The following is a 17,909-nucleotide window of genomic DNA, read 5'->3' on the forward strand; positions in this document are numbered from 1 at the left end:
GACACCAGAGCTGCCTCGACATTAAGCAGTTAGGACCCTGCTGGAGCTTCACAGCTGAAAAAGGATGACCTGAATTTCCCCTGAGATGATGCTGTGCTGAACAGCTTTTAGTTCTCTGGGCCTTTCTGGCCTTCCCTCCACTTGCCTTACTATTTAGGCATGGCCACTGATGGGAAAGAATCACTGCTTATACTGGTGAATTGTCCAGAAACCCTGGAAAAAAAAAACCTGATTTTTACCATATTTTTGCTTTGTGGGGAGCAGAGGTGTCTGGGATGAAAAGAAAAAACACAGCCACAGAGAAGAAAAAATGCCTTTCCCTAAATTTTTCAAATAGCAAATGCTCTTCTATCTCTGTAGAGCAATCCAGTCACAGCTATAAATAAAAATAAGCAATTACACTCCATGAATTCTGCAAATGAGAATACAAAATTCCAGTGACTCCCCATATATCACTGAACTTATAACCAACTCTACTATTTCATACTATAACATGGTTCACTGAATTCAAATATTAACTATCGGGAAAGAGAAATCTTACATTGATTTAGTGAAAGAAATGTATTTTGGTTTTGTGGCGAATCTTTAGAGATAGCACAACTTAAATATATCTGCTCATGGAAAGACCGTGAGATCTAATCACTTTAAAAGGTGGTGAAAGGAAGCTGGGGGAAAGCAATGCCAGAGCCAGAGCCCTCACTCAAGTTGCACAACCAACATAGTGGGATTGCAAAGCACAGATTTCATTTCCTTGCTACCCATCCACTGGAGAGCAGACTTTTAAACAAGTGATATACAAAAAGCTGGAAAGAAGTGAAGAATGCAATACCACAGATTCTTTACTGATGCCTGCATTGTACCAGCCTAGTCACACCACTCATCTTGCCAGCAGCTCAGCTTAGCAGTGAAAATTAACACAGGAGTAAACTGGACTTGAGTTGTTTGTTTGTTTGTTTGTTTGTTTTTTTAATGAGTGCAACATTTTCTAAACTCTCATCTTCCACACTCTGTAATTCTGCATGTCAATTTTAAATGAGAACTGCCCAAGAAGAACTTCTAGTTCATGTACGTTGAAGATATATTTGGGGTCCAGAAAGAATAAGATCTTGCACACCAAGTGGAGGGAGCCTGAATAGAAATCAGATGTCCAAAAAAGATATTTGGAACTTGGACATGGGAAGTAAGTCACATAAGATCAAGCTCACGCTTTTTGTATTAATAAATTTGTGTTAATAATTTGTAAATTATTACTGTCTCATTAACTGATATTATAGCCATGCCAGTGAAGGTGTGCCATGTGATACAGGTAGGAATTTCAACCAACATGCGTGTCATTTGAACTCCACTTCTGGCTCCTCTTCTGCCACAGTAGAAATGAGGCTGGATGATTCCAGTTCAGACCAGTAAAGCTTTGTTAACTGACCCGGTCACCTTGGACTGTTTTGAAATAGTCTATATTGGAAAATATACAGAAAATGCAAGGGCAGCATGACATGGTGTTCTGGACAAGAAGGAATGGGCTTTTATGTGGCTGTGAGAGGACAGACAGAGGCACTGGTGACAATGTTGATCTGTACACCCTTGCTGGGGCAAATGCTTCCTGTGCTTGCAGGGCTCACCAGTTACCGAGGGAGGGCACAGCAACCTTACATCCCCATCCACCATTTGTGATAACACATATCCATCAGACCATAACTCTGTATGAAAGAACAAACCCTGTGAACTTTCAACCTGGAATAGTTCAACCAGATCTTGTTCACAAGCACATTGGACATATGAAGAATTTTGTCATGGATGGAAGAAAATTGCAGATCCTGACTCCTTTGTGGAAGCCCGCATCCCACTCTTTCAGTGCTTGACCAAGCTGGCCTGGTGTAGCACCCAACATTTGCTGTCACAGTTATAAGCAACCTGGGAGTTACTTCCTGGTATCTGTGCAGAGATCAACCTCTGGGAAACAAAATGTCACCGTGATAGTATGAAGTATGAAAGAAGAATCACCAAAAAAGTCTATCAAGATGTGAAAGCAATTGCCACTCAAACAGAAGTCTACACGTCTCTAGATCATCTTCCACCGGTCACTGTCAGCATTTTGAATTCAAATCTCAACCCAAATAAATAATGTGGGGTTTTAAATTTTATTTTATTATATTTAATCTTGGGTTTACTAATTTTCTTTCAAGAGTTGTTAAAAGAAAGGCTTACAAACCTTAAAATGAGATCTTAAAACCTCACTAGATGGAGTGATTCTTACCTAGAAATGAAACGCAGACTTTACAGAAAGTATGAAACTGGAACTTGCTGGCAGCTTCCAGTAGGGTTTTTGCATTGGCTGAATCTATGATCAAAGAACCTGTATAAACAAACTCCAGCAGTAATTCCAGGACATCCGCAGTGAGGTTGGACATGGCCAATTCCAGCTTCTCTCCACTTCTGCTACTGTCTCTTGGTGACCTGGTAACAGCAGACAATTAAATTACGGACATTACACCATCCCTATTTTGTTGGCATTTACAGATTAGTGAGGGCTAGAAAATTGCTTTGCACCTCATTATATTTCTCCATTTTTTTTTTGTTTACGGAACAGAAGAATACAAATTTTAAAATAACTGAACTTAAAAACTTTAACTGGATCTGAAAGAGAAGAGTCTTAAAGCAAGTCTTACGAAAAATCAGTTTATCGCTACTCTGCATTTTCATGCAAAACCAGTTGCAAAAGAAAAGGAAAAGTAAGAAAGAAAAAGAAAAACGAATGAGCCAACATTAATGAAAATGAGGAACAGGATTAGCTTTCAAAGGGAAACAATACATTTTAACATCTTGGTTAACATCTCATCTTCTGTGTGTAATATAACTGCTAAGGAAAAAACACTCTCCAATTTCAAGAGAAAAGGTCATCTACTTTTTCAGGAATCCAGCACTGGAATAATTTTAAATGTCATGTACATTTAAGGATACATTTAAAGACCTTTTCATAAAAAATAACAATAATAAATATTAATCTCTGTTTAGCTTTAACTTCTCAGTATGTTATATTAAAGTATAGATATGATAGATATGCTATGCATATAGAGATGGTCATATAAAATATGTATATATGCTTAGTCTGAAAATCTATTGTTCCCTTTTAGGCACTAAAAAAAGGAAGGCCTTCATGGCAATTGCTTTGAAAACTGAATACAAGACAAGATAGACAGACAAAATGGTTAGAGCAAAGAAGGGAGAGGGGGGAAAACAACAACCAGCTCTGCCACAGGAAGCCAGCAGCCATCCTCTAGGAGTTTCATGACTGTGGCCTACGGTTTTTCCTGCATGAAGTGCTGAACAATTTGGGGATCAAAGTATCTCCTGCATTTGAAGTGTGGATTAGTGCTTGTGAAATTATTGGACAAAAAGAAAATTATACTGAATTAAAGTAAGGGCCCAGTTCTTAATGCATGGTTGGCTGATGTGTCTGCAACACTAAAGACAGCTTACACCTGAAAGACAAAAGTGATAATAAACTTGGTAACATCAAGGAGGGGAGGGGAAATCTGTTGGAGTAAGAAAATAAACTCTTTTAATGGTTAGGACCATCCAGCATCTTCTCAAAGAAACATGAACTTCTAGTCACTGGACAGTCAACGTCTGCTCGCTCCAATTCTGCTAGAGTACTTGCAAAAGCCATTGCACGATTGACACAAACCCGGCATACGATGCTGCATGACTTACATAGACTGGCCAAAGCATCACTATTCACAGGCAATGCCAGCTTTAAGCACGAGCAAGAGCACTACCAACCTCTTGGATTCACAAAGCTGCCTAGAAACGTGATGGTCAGACCTCTGCTACCATAATGGAGGAAAAGTAAAAAACATAAGAGGTTCAATTTTGTTCCCTCATAAAACAACATGACACCCCACCTCACCCACCCAGTGACACCTAAAATCATTTGGGGAAATGCTTAAAATTTGCAGTGGACGCTTTGTCACTGGTCTTCCATTGACTAGCCCTGTTCAAGTCAAGGGCAGAGCTTTAATTTACACAAATATTTGCAGGGTCAAAGTTTTAAAGGGGTTTAATTTTTCTATTGAAGGTATTTAGATGGTGTCCATTATCACAATGGAGGAGCAGCTAGCAGTCCTTCGCTTCATATGCTTCTCTAAGGTAGTGAACAATGGTTACTCCCATTCACAAAAGGAAACTGAGGCACAAGGAGACAAATCTCCTTGCCTGTGATCATAGAGAAAGTCGGGGGTAAGTCAAGGAACTAAAGCCCATTTTTAAATTCTAAATGTTAGACTATCCCTTTGCATGGGAATACAGGTGGGTTAGATCTTATTCCACAAGCAGATGGATAAGACTACACACTGATCACGGTACCCCTGCGGTACCCCTACATGCACAGATGTGTATGCTACCCTGAATCCTTATGCTTTATCACACCACAATATTCTTTCTGAACTCTTGCATATGGATTCAATTTTGCGCTCAAGGCAGAAAACCTCAGGTGTCAAAACAGAAGAGTTACCATTTCCGAGATCCTCAAGAGGATGTCACAAAATGTTATATTTTTTTCTTTCTCACACTCACATACCAATAACATTCCCTGTATCTGATTTATCTCCAGTTGTGCACACATCCGGTGCTGCACCCTGGGCTATCAAAAAGCCTCCTGGTACCGATGAAATTCTTGCTGAATTGTTTCCAGGAGCAGTTTGTACCTGACATATTCATATTCACATGGGCTGGTTAATAAGGACATTGCCTAAAATTTAAGTGAGATTTGGAGGTACCCAGTAAGCAACAGAATCAGGCTCTTTGCACTGTGGGAAGGCCCAGCGTAAGCACTTATTTGTTTAATGCCACTAATTGCACTGTGCTGGTGACGGCTGCGGGACCGACTGTGTGCGAGCCGGCAGGAATCGTACACTCTCTCCCAGTGCAGAGATGGGGAGGCACAAAGGAAAGGATGATGTGACACCAATGTCAGCATAGACACATACCCATGTTAGCAACAACTGCAAGCTGCTATTTTTCAGAATAATTAAGTAATAATCTCTTTTACTTTGTAATACACCAAGCAATAAACTGCTGCTGCAATTGATTAAACGCCAAAGAAAAGCTAAGGTGTTTAATCAATCACTAGAGCCACTTATGGCAAATATAATACAAAGCTACAGAGATTATTGATATTACACAATGAGCCAGAAACGGGAAAGAAAATTATCCCCATTCCTTCCTCTGCAATGCCTTGAATGTGTTGTGCTGCTTTGCTTGTGCATTCTAAGCAACGGGCAGTTCAGCTTCATGTTTAGCTGGACCAAATGCTGAGCCAAAGGGAAATCACAGCTACCCTGGTTTCCATGCTGGGACTCTGGCTTGGTGTGGGCTGGAGAATGTCAGGAAATTGGCTGAAGCAGGTCCTAACGGATCAAAGATGAGGTTTTGAAGGACTGGAAGAAAATAATGTGGGGACACAGGCTGATGCGATGGAAGTGGGAAATGCAGAGATAAATTTCCATACATTTGTTCTCTGAAATTACTGCAGTGAATCAGGTTGTGGCATCTCCCCCAAGCCTGACTAAAGCTTTCTGTGTTCCTTCTTTTCACCGGTATTAAAATATCAATATGCTCTGTGCAGTTATACTTCATGTATTTGGGATGGAGTCTTCTCTCAGCCTCTCTAGAGGAACTGCAATGAAGTGGCTAAAGCAGTATTACAAGAACAGAATTTAGTCCTGTAAATGCATAGGCAGTAGATTGGGGAAAATCTGTACAAATATATACGGCTGTGCCCCAAACAGCTCATCCTGTATCCCGTCAGGAGGAGTTTTGTCAGTGGCATCGGTAGATGCAAACATTTAGAGAAGTCTGCTCTCTTAAAAGGAGTGACTTCTTGCCTTAAGAGCTGGGAAAAGACACAGCTCTACCTGGTCCCTACACTGCTGTTCCCCCACTCCTGGCACAAACACGGGGTATTTTGGGAACGGAGAGCCTGCCTGCTTCGTGTTTCAGTCTCACTTGAAGCCAAGCAGCGTACACTTATCGTCCATGGACATCATTAAATGTGGCACATTCTGCTATTTGCCCTGCGAACTCTAAAGTTTAAACAGAATGATGTCATTTTATTGGCCTTGTAATCATTGCTCATATTATAAAGGTCACACATTTCACATTGTGGCAGAAAATCAATAGCTCTCCCAACAGCCTCTGGGGGAAAAAGTTTTGCTTCTGAAGAATAATATATAATAAACAATTTTAGTCCTTACTTTATCATGGCTGTAATCTTGGAGAATAGCTGCAGTAAAAATCTGGCAAAGGCTGATACATAAACTCATTAAAATTAGGAAGTGATTTAGAACAGGACTTTTTAAAAGATTTATCTTGAGCTAAACAGCAAAGAGGTTTGTTTAGGTCTACATTTAAACAAGCTCCAAGAGCTCTTTAACAGCTTAATTTTATAGTAGCTGTTGGGGAATTCTTTCAGATTTACAAATCATGTCTTTCTCCAGCAAGGTGATAGACCTGAGCAACGTGCAAGCAGAAATGAACGCGCAGGTAAGGAGGAAGCACAGATACACTCTGAATTGGTAACAGGGAGTTACTGAAAAATATTTTGTATTGTCTGGAATAATTAGGTCTAACAAAATTAAGCCAAGGCCTTTGAACATACTCTGGCTACTTGTCCTTCAACTTATTTACTTAAACTAGAAAAGTCAAAGGCAAAGGGGAACCTTTTAAAGCAAAGGATGGCTCGACTGCACTCTCAAATAACAAATCAAAATGGGCGTCCCTTTCTGTTAACTAATATATAGCACAGAGCTAAACAGTTTAAATACTGATAGCAGGAAAAATAGCCCTAAAACCTCATCTGCAAGATTAGGAGTGGATCTGACAAAAGAAAAAAGTAGAGCGCTTTACATTTTTGGAATTCATTTGTCCTTGCAAACAATTTCCATACATGTAATACACACAGACAAGAATCAGCACTAGTGTTTTCATGCTTAATAGCGATGCAGCCGAGTTTTCTGTATCTTGAGTTATAAATATATGTATATCTATGCATTTTCCCTGTATTATTCCTATCAACACGTTCACTTACAAGAACCTCTCTGAGATTCTGTTCAAAACATTTAATAGTGAGATGCCTTGATTTGCAAAGCCACATTTAGAGTCTGGCTAAAGTAGCTGTGTAAGTGAAACACTGCTAGTGCATCAATTTGTCAATTTATGGACAGCGCTACCGCCCCTAATTCAGGCTTCCCTCATGGTTTGGATATGCTGCCTTTAACCGGCTTGCAACATTATTTTGACTGACTAATGGTTTGGCTGCAGCCTCACTCAATTTTAGATCAAATAGGAAAAGCTACCTATACCCGGTACAGATGCCAGCCAACTCTCTGTTTACAAGCTATAGTCACAAAGTCAAAACAAATTCTGGATGTTCAAAATGGAGCCATCTGCACGGAATAAACATGAGAAATGTGAAACATTTTATGTAAATGTACATTACTGCCTAGGAACAGTTGGTTCAGCTTCCTCCCAGGCTGCCTGGCTGGGAACAGGAGGACTGACAGAGTTTGTGACACCTATTTACATTCGAAGCCATATGACTCACTGTGCCATAGACTCAAAGGTATGACGTATATTTAAGCTTTGTGCTTGAAAAGGGCACTAAAATAAATTACTATCTTTTAAAATAAAGACACGTTCAGAATTACAATTTGTGATCTTTCCCCAGGCATGTGGGACTTGGTGTATGTCTTTTTCTTTCTGCCTCTCCAAGGTTCATCGCTTCTGCTTGCGAACAGACAGCCTACTGCCATTACTGGCTTCTCCCAACAGGAGGCAACGGCAAAGAGCTAGCTCCATAATATAGCCTCAATTTTATTCATATTACACTCAGAATTTATTTTTAACAAATAGGAAATCAGACTGATTCTGGTAGTGTAGTAAAAAAAATTGCAAAAACTGTTATCTTTGACTGTCTATCGCTCAGGCTCTCATACAAGACAGGAATTTTAATATCCTCCACTAAAAACATGTTTGAGCTCACAGGAGGCTATGGGATGGCTGGCACGCAGGCGGGCGTTCCAGCTCCACCCTTGACCAAAGCATCTCCAGGCATGTAGAGGAAAAGAAGGCTATCAGAAACAGTCAACTTGGATTCACCAAGGGAAGATCATGCTTGACCAACCTGATAGCCTTCTATGATGGCATGACTGGCTGGGTCAACAAAGGGAGAGCAGTGGCTGTTGTCTATCTTGAAGTCAGTAAGGCATTCGACACCGTCTCCCATAGCATCCTCACAGGCAAGCGAAGGAAGTGTGGGTTGGATGAGTGGACAGCGAGGTGGACAGAGAACTGGCTCAACAACAGAACTCAGAGGGTTGTGATCAATGGGGCAGAGTCTGGATGGAGCCTGTCACTAGTGGTGTTCCCCAGCGGTCTGTGCTGGGTCCAGTCCTGTTCAACATAGTCATCAATGACCTGGATGAAGGGACAGAGCGTAACCTCAGCAAGTTCCCTGATGATACCAAGCTGGGAGGAGCGGCTGATACACCAGAAGGCTGTGCTGCCATCCAGTGAGACCTGGACAGGCTGGAGAGCTGGGCCGACGGGAACCTCATGAAATTCAGCAAGAGCAAGGGCAAGGTCCTGCACCTGGGGAGGAACAACCCCACGCACCAGTACAGGCTGGGGGCTGAACTACTGGAAAGCAGCTCTGTTCTTACAGGTCTTTTCCAACCTTAACGATTCTATGATTCTATGACCTGGGAGTGCTGGTGGACAAAAAGCTGACCATGAACCAGGAATGTGCCCTTGTGGCCAAGAAGGGCAACGGTGCCCTGGGGTGCATGAAAAAGAGTGTGGCCAGCAGATTGAGGGAGGTTATCCTCCCCCTCTACCCTGCCCTAAGCGAGGCCACATCTGGAGTACTGAGTCCAGTTTTGGACCCCCCAGTTAAAGGATGTGGAACTACTGGAGACAGTCCAGCAGAGAGCTACCAAGATGATCAGGGGAATGGAGTATCTCCCTTATGAAGAAAGGCTGAGAGACCTGGGTTTGTTCAGCCTGGAGAAGAAAAGACTGAGGGGGGATCTCACCAATGCTTATAAATACCTAAAGGGTGGGTGTCAGGAGGACGGGGCCGGACTCTTTCCAGAGGTGCCCAATGACAGGACAAGGGGCGATGGGCACAAGTTGGAACACAGGAGGTTCCACCTCAGTATGAGAAAAAACCCCTTCCCTGTGTGGGTGCCAGAGCAGGGGCACCGGCTGCCCAGGGAGGCTGTGGAGTCCCTTCCCCGGAGACATTCAAACCCCGCCTGGACGCGGTCCTGTGCCCCTGCTCTGGGTGTGCCTGCTCAGGCAGGGGGTGGGACGGGATGATCTCCAGAGGTGCCTTCCAACCCACACCATTCTGTGATTCTGTGACTGAAGCCCATATTTTGGGGCTGGCCCCTCCTGCAAGAATGAAAGGAATGGCCTGCCCCACTGGCTAGCTGCCTGCTGGCCTCTTCACCTCATGACCTCCCAGGATCTGCCCCATCAGCTCAACATGCTGATCTTGGCAGGCTTGTTTTCGTCATTAGGAACATAAATGTTTACCCTACATTAACTGTGTTCCCATAGCAAAACCATTGCTATTCAAGATGGATAGAAAAAAAATTCATTTTTTTTGTTCCCTGGACAGTGTTTCATCTCCAGAACACAGGAAATCCAAGATTTTTATGTAAGATGAAGCACTTAAATGAAGAGAAGCTACTTCTTTTTATCTCTGTCAAATTATTTTGATTACCAAAGAAAGGACTCCAGACTGGGATAGGCAGCTTCTCATGAGGACTAAGAGTCTGTTAGCTATGTGCTCATTAAAAACTCCTGTTCAAGTCTATACAATTTAGACTGAATGTCTTGTTTACTGTGGAACATAATCCTTAAAGCACTGAAACTCCAGACAACGGAGAGTGCAATGTTGCTGCATCTTAACTGTCCACTATTTGACTTTTCATCATCTTCAGAGTTATTAATGGTTCAAAGCCCACATGTCTATTTATCTTGGGAGAAGCAACAAAGAAACTTAGTTATATTATAGTCAACCTTCAGCTATGAAGAGAATAGACACTGTACTCTGCATGGAAAGTCGTATTTCATACTGAAGAGCTTGATTTATCATAATTACACGCTTGTGAGATATAAAAGCAGAGATGCCCAAACACACCAACATACATTTCCACAACACATACACCAAAATGCATGTGCATACTGAGGTAACAGGTTATTTACTGAGTTATTAAAGTTTATGCAGTTACAAGGTAATCAATCAGGTAAATGATGACGGAAAGGGACATTTATAGAGCAACATCATTGCAATATGTATGTCATAAGGCACTGAATGTTCTATTAAATAGGATTTTAAAAAAATAAATTATACCCTAGCATTGCTTCTCCTTTGGAATTATTTTATCAGCTCAAAATGTATTAACTTGCAAATCTCTACCTTCGTTATACTATCTTGTAGATAAATATTATCTTTGAGCCTCAGCCACTATCCATCTGTCTCATGAGAGACGAAAACATATACTGTAATGGTGCTATTGTATGATTACGATAAAGAACTAGTAAAATCACAAGATTAAATAAATTACATTGTTTAAATACAGGTTTGCAAATTTGTAATGAAAATTTACTTGACCAACAAATCCATTTGCTCACTTTTTACCAGGATGTTGATACAAATAATGTTCCTTGTTCCAGGCAAACAAAATTTGGCAAGACTAGTGTAACTTATTAGGGTCAAATGCTGCCAGTTTGCACCTGCTCTATCAGAAGAAAATCAGGAAAATTAATGGCTGTGAGCTTGGGCATGCACTAGCAGCTCCTGCTAATTCACCATCACAGAAATGATCATTACAAACCAAGACAAGCAATGGGATTAACGGCAACTGCTTTTGTTCCTGGACAACATGGCCAGAATAAAATAAAGCAAACAAAAGAGCCACGTCTCCTATATACCCTTAATGCTATTCACTGACGGAACACAATCTAATTGCTCGGTCAAGACTGTTTCTAAAGGCGCGGGATCAACGGCAGCCTGTAATGCTATAGTGTCGGAGATCACAGGCGGAGGCACAAATCTGCCTCCCTGCTGAGATTTAAGAAAGAAGATGACGAGTTTGAAGATGCTGGCTTAAACGACTAGCGAGTGAATGAAGAAGTGAATAGCGAGTGCCCTTGGAAGAACAGCATTTCATGACCTAGACTTTTGCTAGGGACTGAGAATAAACTGAATCTCACAAGGTGCTAGTGGAGACGTAAAAAAACTGGGCCAACTTATTAACAGCACGGGATCTAACTTGTTTCAAGCATCTCTGGCAGCCTAATTCAGCAAATATGTGACAAAATAGCCTGGGGTGAAAGATAGTATTTGTTAAAGGTAAATAAAAGATGCAAGCAGGTTTTGGCGGATTATACGGGAAAGAAGATTAAAAATAAAATGACAGAATAAAAAAAGTATTCTCATCAAACTTAAAGCTTGCCCCCTTAACCAACTCCTATCTGATTTAATGATATTTATTATACCATCAAAAACCAGCTTAGCAGAGAGCTGGCATTATGCAGCTAATAAATCTGTTTCTTAGGAATGTGGTGAAATTTCTACAAGTAATTATCTAGGTAAGTCTATCCAAGGCTCTTTCTCATCATTGCAATGTCTAGAGGGAAAACAATAATAAAATAATGATAACCACAATTATTATTTATTACTACTACTATGATTATGGTAGTGCCCAAAGATCCCAATCAGCATTTCAGTAATTAGAATTAATTCTGTCAGGCACTGGTTCTTTCCCACTCAGCTACAGGGTGTTGCTAGTGCTTTTCTACAGTATACGCAGAGCCAGCCTGTGCTCTGGACATCAATGTAAGGTAGTCCATTGCATCACCTATAGCCACAGTATATGCGGGAAAGGGCAGGTAGCTCTTCTCACCCCACCAGTCCCTGCCCACACCACCCCACAGAACTGCTCAGAGTATTTCAGTCACCGAAGCTTAGTGCTGTGCAAGCAAAATAGGGGATCATGATCTGATATGATCATAACCTGGTCATATTAATTCAAATTCATTATCCCAATCCAGCAGTGGCTAATCCTTGATGATTTAAATGAAAGGAAGTGAACTGCTGATCCCTGGAGCTACCTGCGAGCACGCTGGAGTCGGAGATTTGATTACCCTCATTTTAGGGCAAGACTGGCTTTTGGAAGTGGCCCAAAAATGACAGCTTTCAAGAACATGGCTCTGGTTTCTATGCTGTGAAAGTTTTTTTCACTGTCTTTGATCCATTTAGCTTGAACTGCACCTCGTTAGATAACTTCCCTTTAACCCCTAAATTTCAACACAGTCAAGCCTAGTTGAGTCTGTGAGATATAAGTAAATATAGGTAGGTCACCTGTACCAGCACCTTATGAGTGGCTGTATGACAGCTGCATGGCTTGCAGATAGGTCTAGCCAGAGCAAGAGAGGTGATTAGTCTGTCATTCCTTGGACAAGATTTGAAGGATCTGTATTTATGTCTAGAAATTATGTGGGTGAGAAGCCCAAACTACAGTAAATAGAGATGCTGTCAATGAGGGAGAGGTTAAGTGATTCTCCTTGGTGCCTCTGCAAGCTGCAGCCATTACGAGGCAGAAGCTTAATTTCTGTGCTGGACCTCGAGGCTTGAAAAGCAGCCTTTCCGTCCTCCTTGCCATGGTTTCTCTTCAGAGCATGGCACATCTATTTGTCCCTCCTTTTAAAGCAGCATCCAACCCAAGCCACTCGCCCTCCTAATCCATGGCCATGCTCTCCAGGATGGAAACAGTTGGGCTGCGATGCCTGCTATGGCTTTTGTGGCAGTTCCTCAGCCTGGCAGCCCAGCCACACCACTGAATATTTGTAAGCTGCAATTCATTTATGTAGAAGACCATACATTTTTGCTTGATGAAAACATGTTTTCCAAGGCCTGGCAGCTGCAAAATTTGAAACCCAGCAGGCAGCTCCGGCAGGCAGGCGGAGTGTGGCTGCTCGGCCAGGCAGAGCAAGCGAAGTGTGCTCAGGGAAAGGGGCCACTGAAAGCAGAAAGCTGTTTCCCATGCCAGGGTTTTGCGCCCAACACACAGCAATTATCGGTCCCTTGTTTAAGAGAAAAATGTCGTCCAAGGTGTAATTTACACCTGCACCCTGGCAGTAAAGGGTGAAGAATATTTTGTACTCCCATGCAACCTCCCATTCTCACAGACTCCTTTAAATGGTTTAACAGAAACCACTGGTGCTGTCTGCCTAGGCACAATATACCTCTCCTGGTACCTGAAACAAACATCGTAGTTTAACTCCCTATTTCTCTGTTTTCAAAGAAATGTTATAATTTGTTACCACATTCAATCTGTTCTACAATGGAGCTGAAGCATGCAGATGTAGAAATGCTGCCTGCTCCTCTCCCGGAGTTAAAAGCAAGGTTCTTAATAAGCAGGAAAACATGAAGGGGTCACTAAGAGTAGATTTTTCTTTCATCTGCTATTTCTCATTTTGGGCTTTTTACAACGTAAACACAAACCAGACAGTCTGTTTTCCAGACACCTAAATGCTTTTGCAGTTTTGTCAGACTGTTTCAGATGGATAGTGGCAGGTTTCTCTGTCTTGCATCCAAATGCTGCCTTTCCACACAATGGTGTAAAATGCAGAATGACATCTCTGGCTTCAGTATAGGTGTAAAGCAAAAGGAATTTGGTCCTCTCACCCTAAATGCTTTACTTCTTCTGCCTTCCTGCCCTGCCTTCAAGCCCTAAGAGAGTATATATATATAAAACAAAAAATCTGAACACTTGCAAGAAGAGGCAAGGTGTTGTGGAAAAGCAATTTGGCATGAATTCACTGGCTCTGCTCCTTAGGAAAAGAAGGATGAACATAGAATTGCCAGATTACACTGCATCAGAAATGCTTGCTTCTGGTGACTGAACCTTTTGTCTATGTGACTTACTACCCTCTGCTAGTGAAATTAGGCAGCCAGGACGACTTCAAGATTAGGATGCATCATTACAATCAAATTTTGAAAAGAAAAAGCTTGTAGGACAGGATCTGAGGATCTTTAGTAACTGACCACACAGAAATAGGACTAAAGTCTGTTTATAAAAGCCAGCATTTTGGCCAGGAAAAGACTTTTATGTCAAGTGCTACTTATCATTAATGTCATATTTGGTAGAGATTCCAGCACTTTGGGTTGGATTAAGAATGAGAAAGCAGCAAATAAAAATGTTCCAGTGAAACTCTCTTTGTTACGGAAGTATCAGACATCCCATTTATCCAGCAGCTGTACTTTCCCAAATGCAGCTGGAAAAAAATGATGCCTCTTCATGGGATTTTCCGTTCCTTCCTTCCTTCCAGAACACACACATATATATCTTCTACCATTTCTTCTAGGGCAGGTGATATAAAGACACAGAGCTCGTTTCTCTCCTCCCCCAAACCAGGGAGCTGTACATACAAGAGTGGCTTAAATAAGAAAATCTGTGCTCTGAGAGAGGGGCACTTTACATACGGGGGCTTTGATGGATCCTGATCTACTTCCTTCTTTCTGTGTACATATATAAACATATGTACCTGATGTTCAGACAAACACTAGTTCCAGGAAGGAACCATTCATGCACTTTTAGCCAGCTATGATTCAGGTGTCTAATCAGAGCTGGGTGACTAGCCTTTCTCTATGGCCAATGAAAACTGAGCACTTCCAGAAGGTGATTCACGTTACTTGTAAGGTGGGGTGAATTGCCCCATGGACATTCCTGTCTTCTCTGACAACTGCAGAGGAACCCTAGATAACCAGCTTAGGCTGGACCCCTGACGCAATGTAACACCTATGATAAGTTCAGTCTAAGCAAATCACCTTGTCTCTCTATTAATAGTAAAGAGGGATGGCCTCCTCCTTCGTCTTGTATCTTAGACACCTATTTGATGGTGAGAGGTCTTGCCTCTTGGAGAGGTCTGTCTCGCTCTCTGTAGACTACAGCAGCAGTCTAGAAGGCAAGGTTAGACTAAATCTGCCTTAGATGCCAACCGTGGGCCTAAATTGGTTGGCTGACTAAGAGCAAGAGCCAAGCACCTCTCATTGCTCCAGAGGGATCTCCTACCTGCCTGCCCATAGGTACCTGCATTAGGAGAAAAGGCTCCTTCCGGAAGCCTTCAAGGTGCTTCTCTTCATTGCCTGTACCATAAATTAGGCCCTTGCTTTGGGAAGGCTGATTTCTTAGGTACCTAAAACATAGGTACAAATTGAGGCCAAAATCAGGCAGACTGGAAGCAACTGTGGTTGGCAGTGAACTCAGAATACATGAGATGGTATTTAGAGGACAGGTCCCTATTCCTGCTGCTATTTATCATCTGTTTTCTCCTGAAGTCCTATACTGCAGTAATCTTGCACTGGTCACAGTTTGAAGAAGCTGACTAACCACATGATTTCCCTAAGCGCAGATAAAGTGTATGAACTCCTCTATATGCTCTGTGGCTGAAGGAGCACACAGTGAGGCCAGGTACTCAAGCCCATAGCTGTCATAAAGTAGGCTCAAATATTCACCACAAAAAGGAATGGGATTTTATGAAGAAAACTTAAGGAAACCTAGCGCTCCCTGAATACGTTTAATATTCTATAAAATTGTTCCTGAGGTTGTTAGTGGTAGCCCCACAGCCCATGTGGTTATTGCAATATCCTACTGTGGGACCGGCCTTGGGCAAGCAGCTACCTTCAGACATCCCCACCCCTCCCCTGCACCTCACTTTCCTCCCTTCGTGGGCACAGTGAAGTGGAACAGATATCAGGAACATTTCACACCTGCTGTTCCAAATACACCTAATCCTTTTCAGATGAAAAGGACTAATAGTGGTTTTTATGGTCAACTGCTGTTGGGAGGGAGATGACCGTTGAGTCCTGACTTAAGCTCAAGAGCTGCGCAGCTCCTGACAGGGACTGGTTAACCCTTTTCCAGCACACACTGGACTATCCTTGGGGGCACACTGGACTGTCTGTGGGGACACTAACCCCAATGGGTTGGACCTGTTTCCAACAGCACATTGCTTGGTATGGTGCTGAGCTTAGGCTCAGGACTGGAGTAACCCAACTTCAAAAGGTCCATGCTCATATTTAGCAGATAAATCACATGGAACAAGATGCTTTCTGGACGAGGACGAGAATGCTCAGCAGATTGCAGGATTAACCATTTTCTGCGAAACTAAGGATGTCTCAAAGTGTGCTCTCATTACCAGATTTGTTTCATAAACAATAAATAGAACTGTTTTGGTCAATCAAACCTGGTTATCATATTTTCAGTACAGTGCAATAAAAACAACATAATTTTTTCCCTGCTATGACTAATTCCCATCAAATAGCCTTCCTCCAAATGGGCAACAACTCTAGTTCTATTATGCTTTTTGACTGTTTTTTGGGTTTTTTTTGAGAAGGGGGTAATTGATCTTATTTGGTTTTGAACATTTCACTTTTATTCTTTTGAGACACTACTTGTTATTCTACTATCAGATACCAACTCCAGCACACAGCTGAATCAATGGCAGAACATTGGGTTAACAATAACTAGCCTGTGGCAAAGAACAGCCCAAGTAAATACTCTGAAAGATATTATTTTTCTGCATGTTTATATAGATGCACATAGTACCTTCATGAATAGAACATTTTCTCATTGACATTTCTTGTGACCTTATTGGTGCCTTCGGTTGGAATGGAATTAGAGTTTAACCCTAGCCTGTACTGATTGAAATGGCCTTTATATTATACTTAACACAAAGATGTGTCCTTTATTCTTCAAGAAAACCTACCATTTCTTGTTTTGATTTCTATAATAATACAAAGATAAAAATCACATAAAGCTTGAAGTACCATCTCAAAGGAGATGCTAACAGGAGAGGATTCTAGACATGTTGTGTTTACAAACAAACTGACTCTGTGAACTATAATGATTTCATATTATTAAGGGCATGATCCTACACAATACTGAGAACCTCTTGCAACTTGAATCCTTGACTTTCATTGACTTCATGGTGTTTCTAAAACAACCAGGTTTTCCACTGCAAGTATCCTCTAAAAAGCAAGTCTTCAGAAATTCCACCCCATAGCTCTGAGTTTATTGTCACACAAAGACACATTTGCTCAGTTTACAGGTGGATATTTATTTTTCTCACCTGACAGTTTTGCAAACTCAACTAGACATCAAGCTGGATTTTTCCGTATTCAAGCCTCATCAGCAGCACTAAAGGTGTTTTTGCCGTGGATACACCTGTGCAACTCCATTAGCCCTCATCAAGGTTACATGTGTGCAACTGAGGTTATATATGGAGGACAACTGGGATGGAGAGACCTGACTGTGGACACAAATTGACCTCTAGAATATTTATTGCTGCTGATGAAAGAAGGCAAAAAGTGGTGAGGTTGGCATATGGGCTAACCCTTTCACTATTTTTTCTTGTAACACATGAGATCCTTATGTGAGCAGCTGAAAGACAACAAATGCTGAAATCTAAGGGTTTGCCTTCATAGTCTCTTTTCAGAGCATTTAAAAAGGTTTGAGGGTTTTTTTTTGTTTGTTTTAAATGAGTTCATATCAGAGCAGTGTTCAGTCTAAAGTATATCTCCATTTGATAACTAAATAGTAAAGCAGCAACATTCCTCAGTGTGCTTCTAGAAATATATGCTGCCTGGTGACTTCTGTACACAAGCAGATGTCTTTGCAGCAAAATCCAAGCAACAGTCTTTGGCCAGTCTCAGTTATTGGATTTCTGTAAGTCGATTCTAAGATTTTCTTTCCCTACAGACTCTACCCCTTATCACCCTAAAAAGCATATACTGTATCCTTAATAATTAAATGATAATGAGCAGACAGAAGAGAAAG

General features: G+C 41.6%; 1 protein-coding gene across 5 annotated transcripts in view; it reads right to left on the reverse strand.

Annotated features, from left to right (window-relative positions):
* KLHL29 (kelch like family member 29) overlaps nt 1-17,909 on the reverse strand; it is a 416,272-nt gene that overhangs the window by 55,469 nt on the left and 342,894 nt on the right. For all 5 annotated transcript variants that reach the window (XM_075086712.1, XM_075086713.1, XM_075086708.1 and 2 more), the window contains one exon: nt 2,255-2,454. In XM_075086712.1, coding sequence (XP_074942813.1) covers nt 2,255-2,454 — 200 coding nt within the window. The remainder of the gene's footprint in view (nt 1-2,254; nt 2,455-17,909) is intronic.

The sequence above is a fragment of the Phalacrocorax aristotelis genome, chromosome 3, assembly GCF_949628215.1.
Source record: "Phalacrocorax aristotelis chromosome 3, bGulAri2.1, whole genome shotgun sequence".
NCBI classification, from domain to species: domain Eukaryota; kingdom Metazoa; phylum Chordata; class Aves; order Suliformes; family Phalacrocoracidae; genus Phalacrocorax; species Phalacrocorax aristotelis.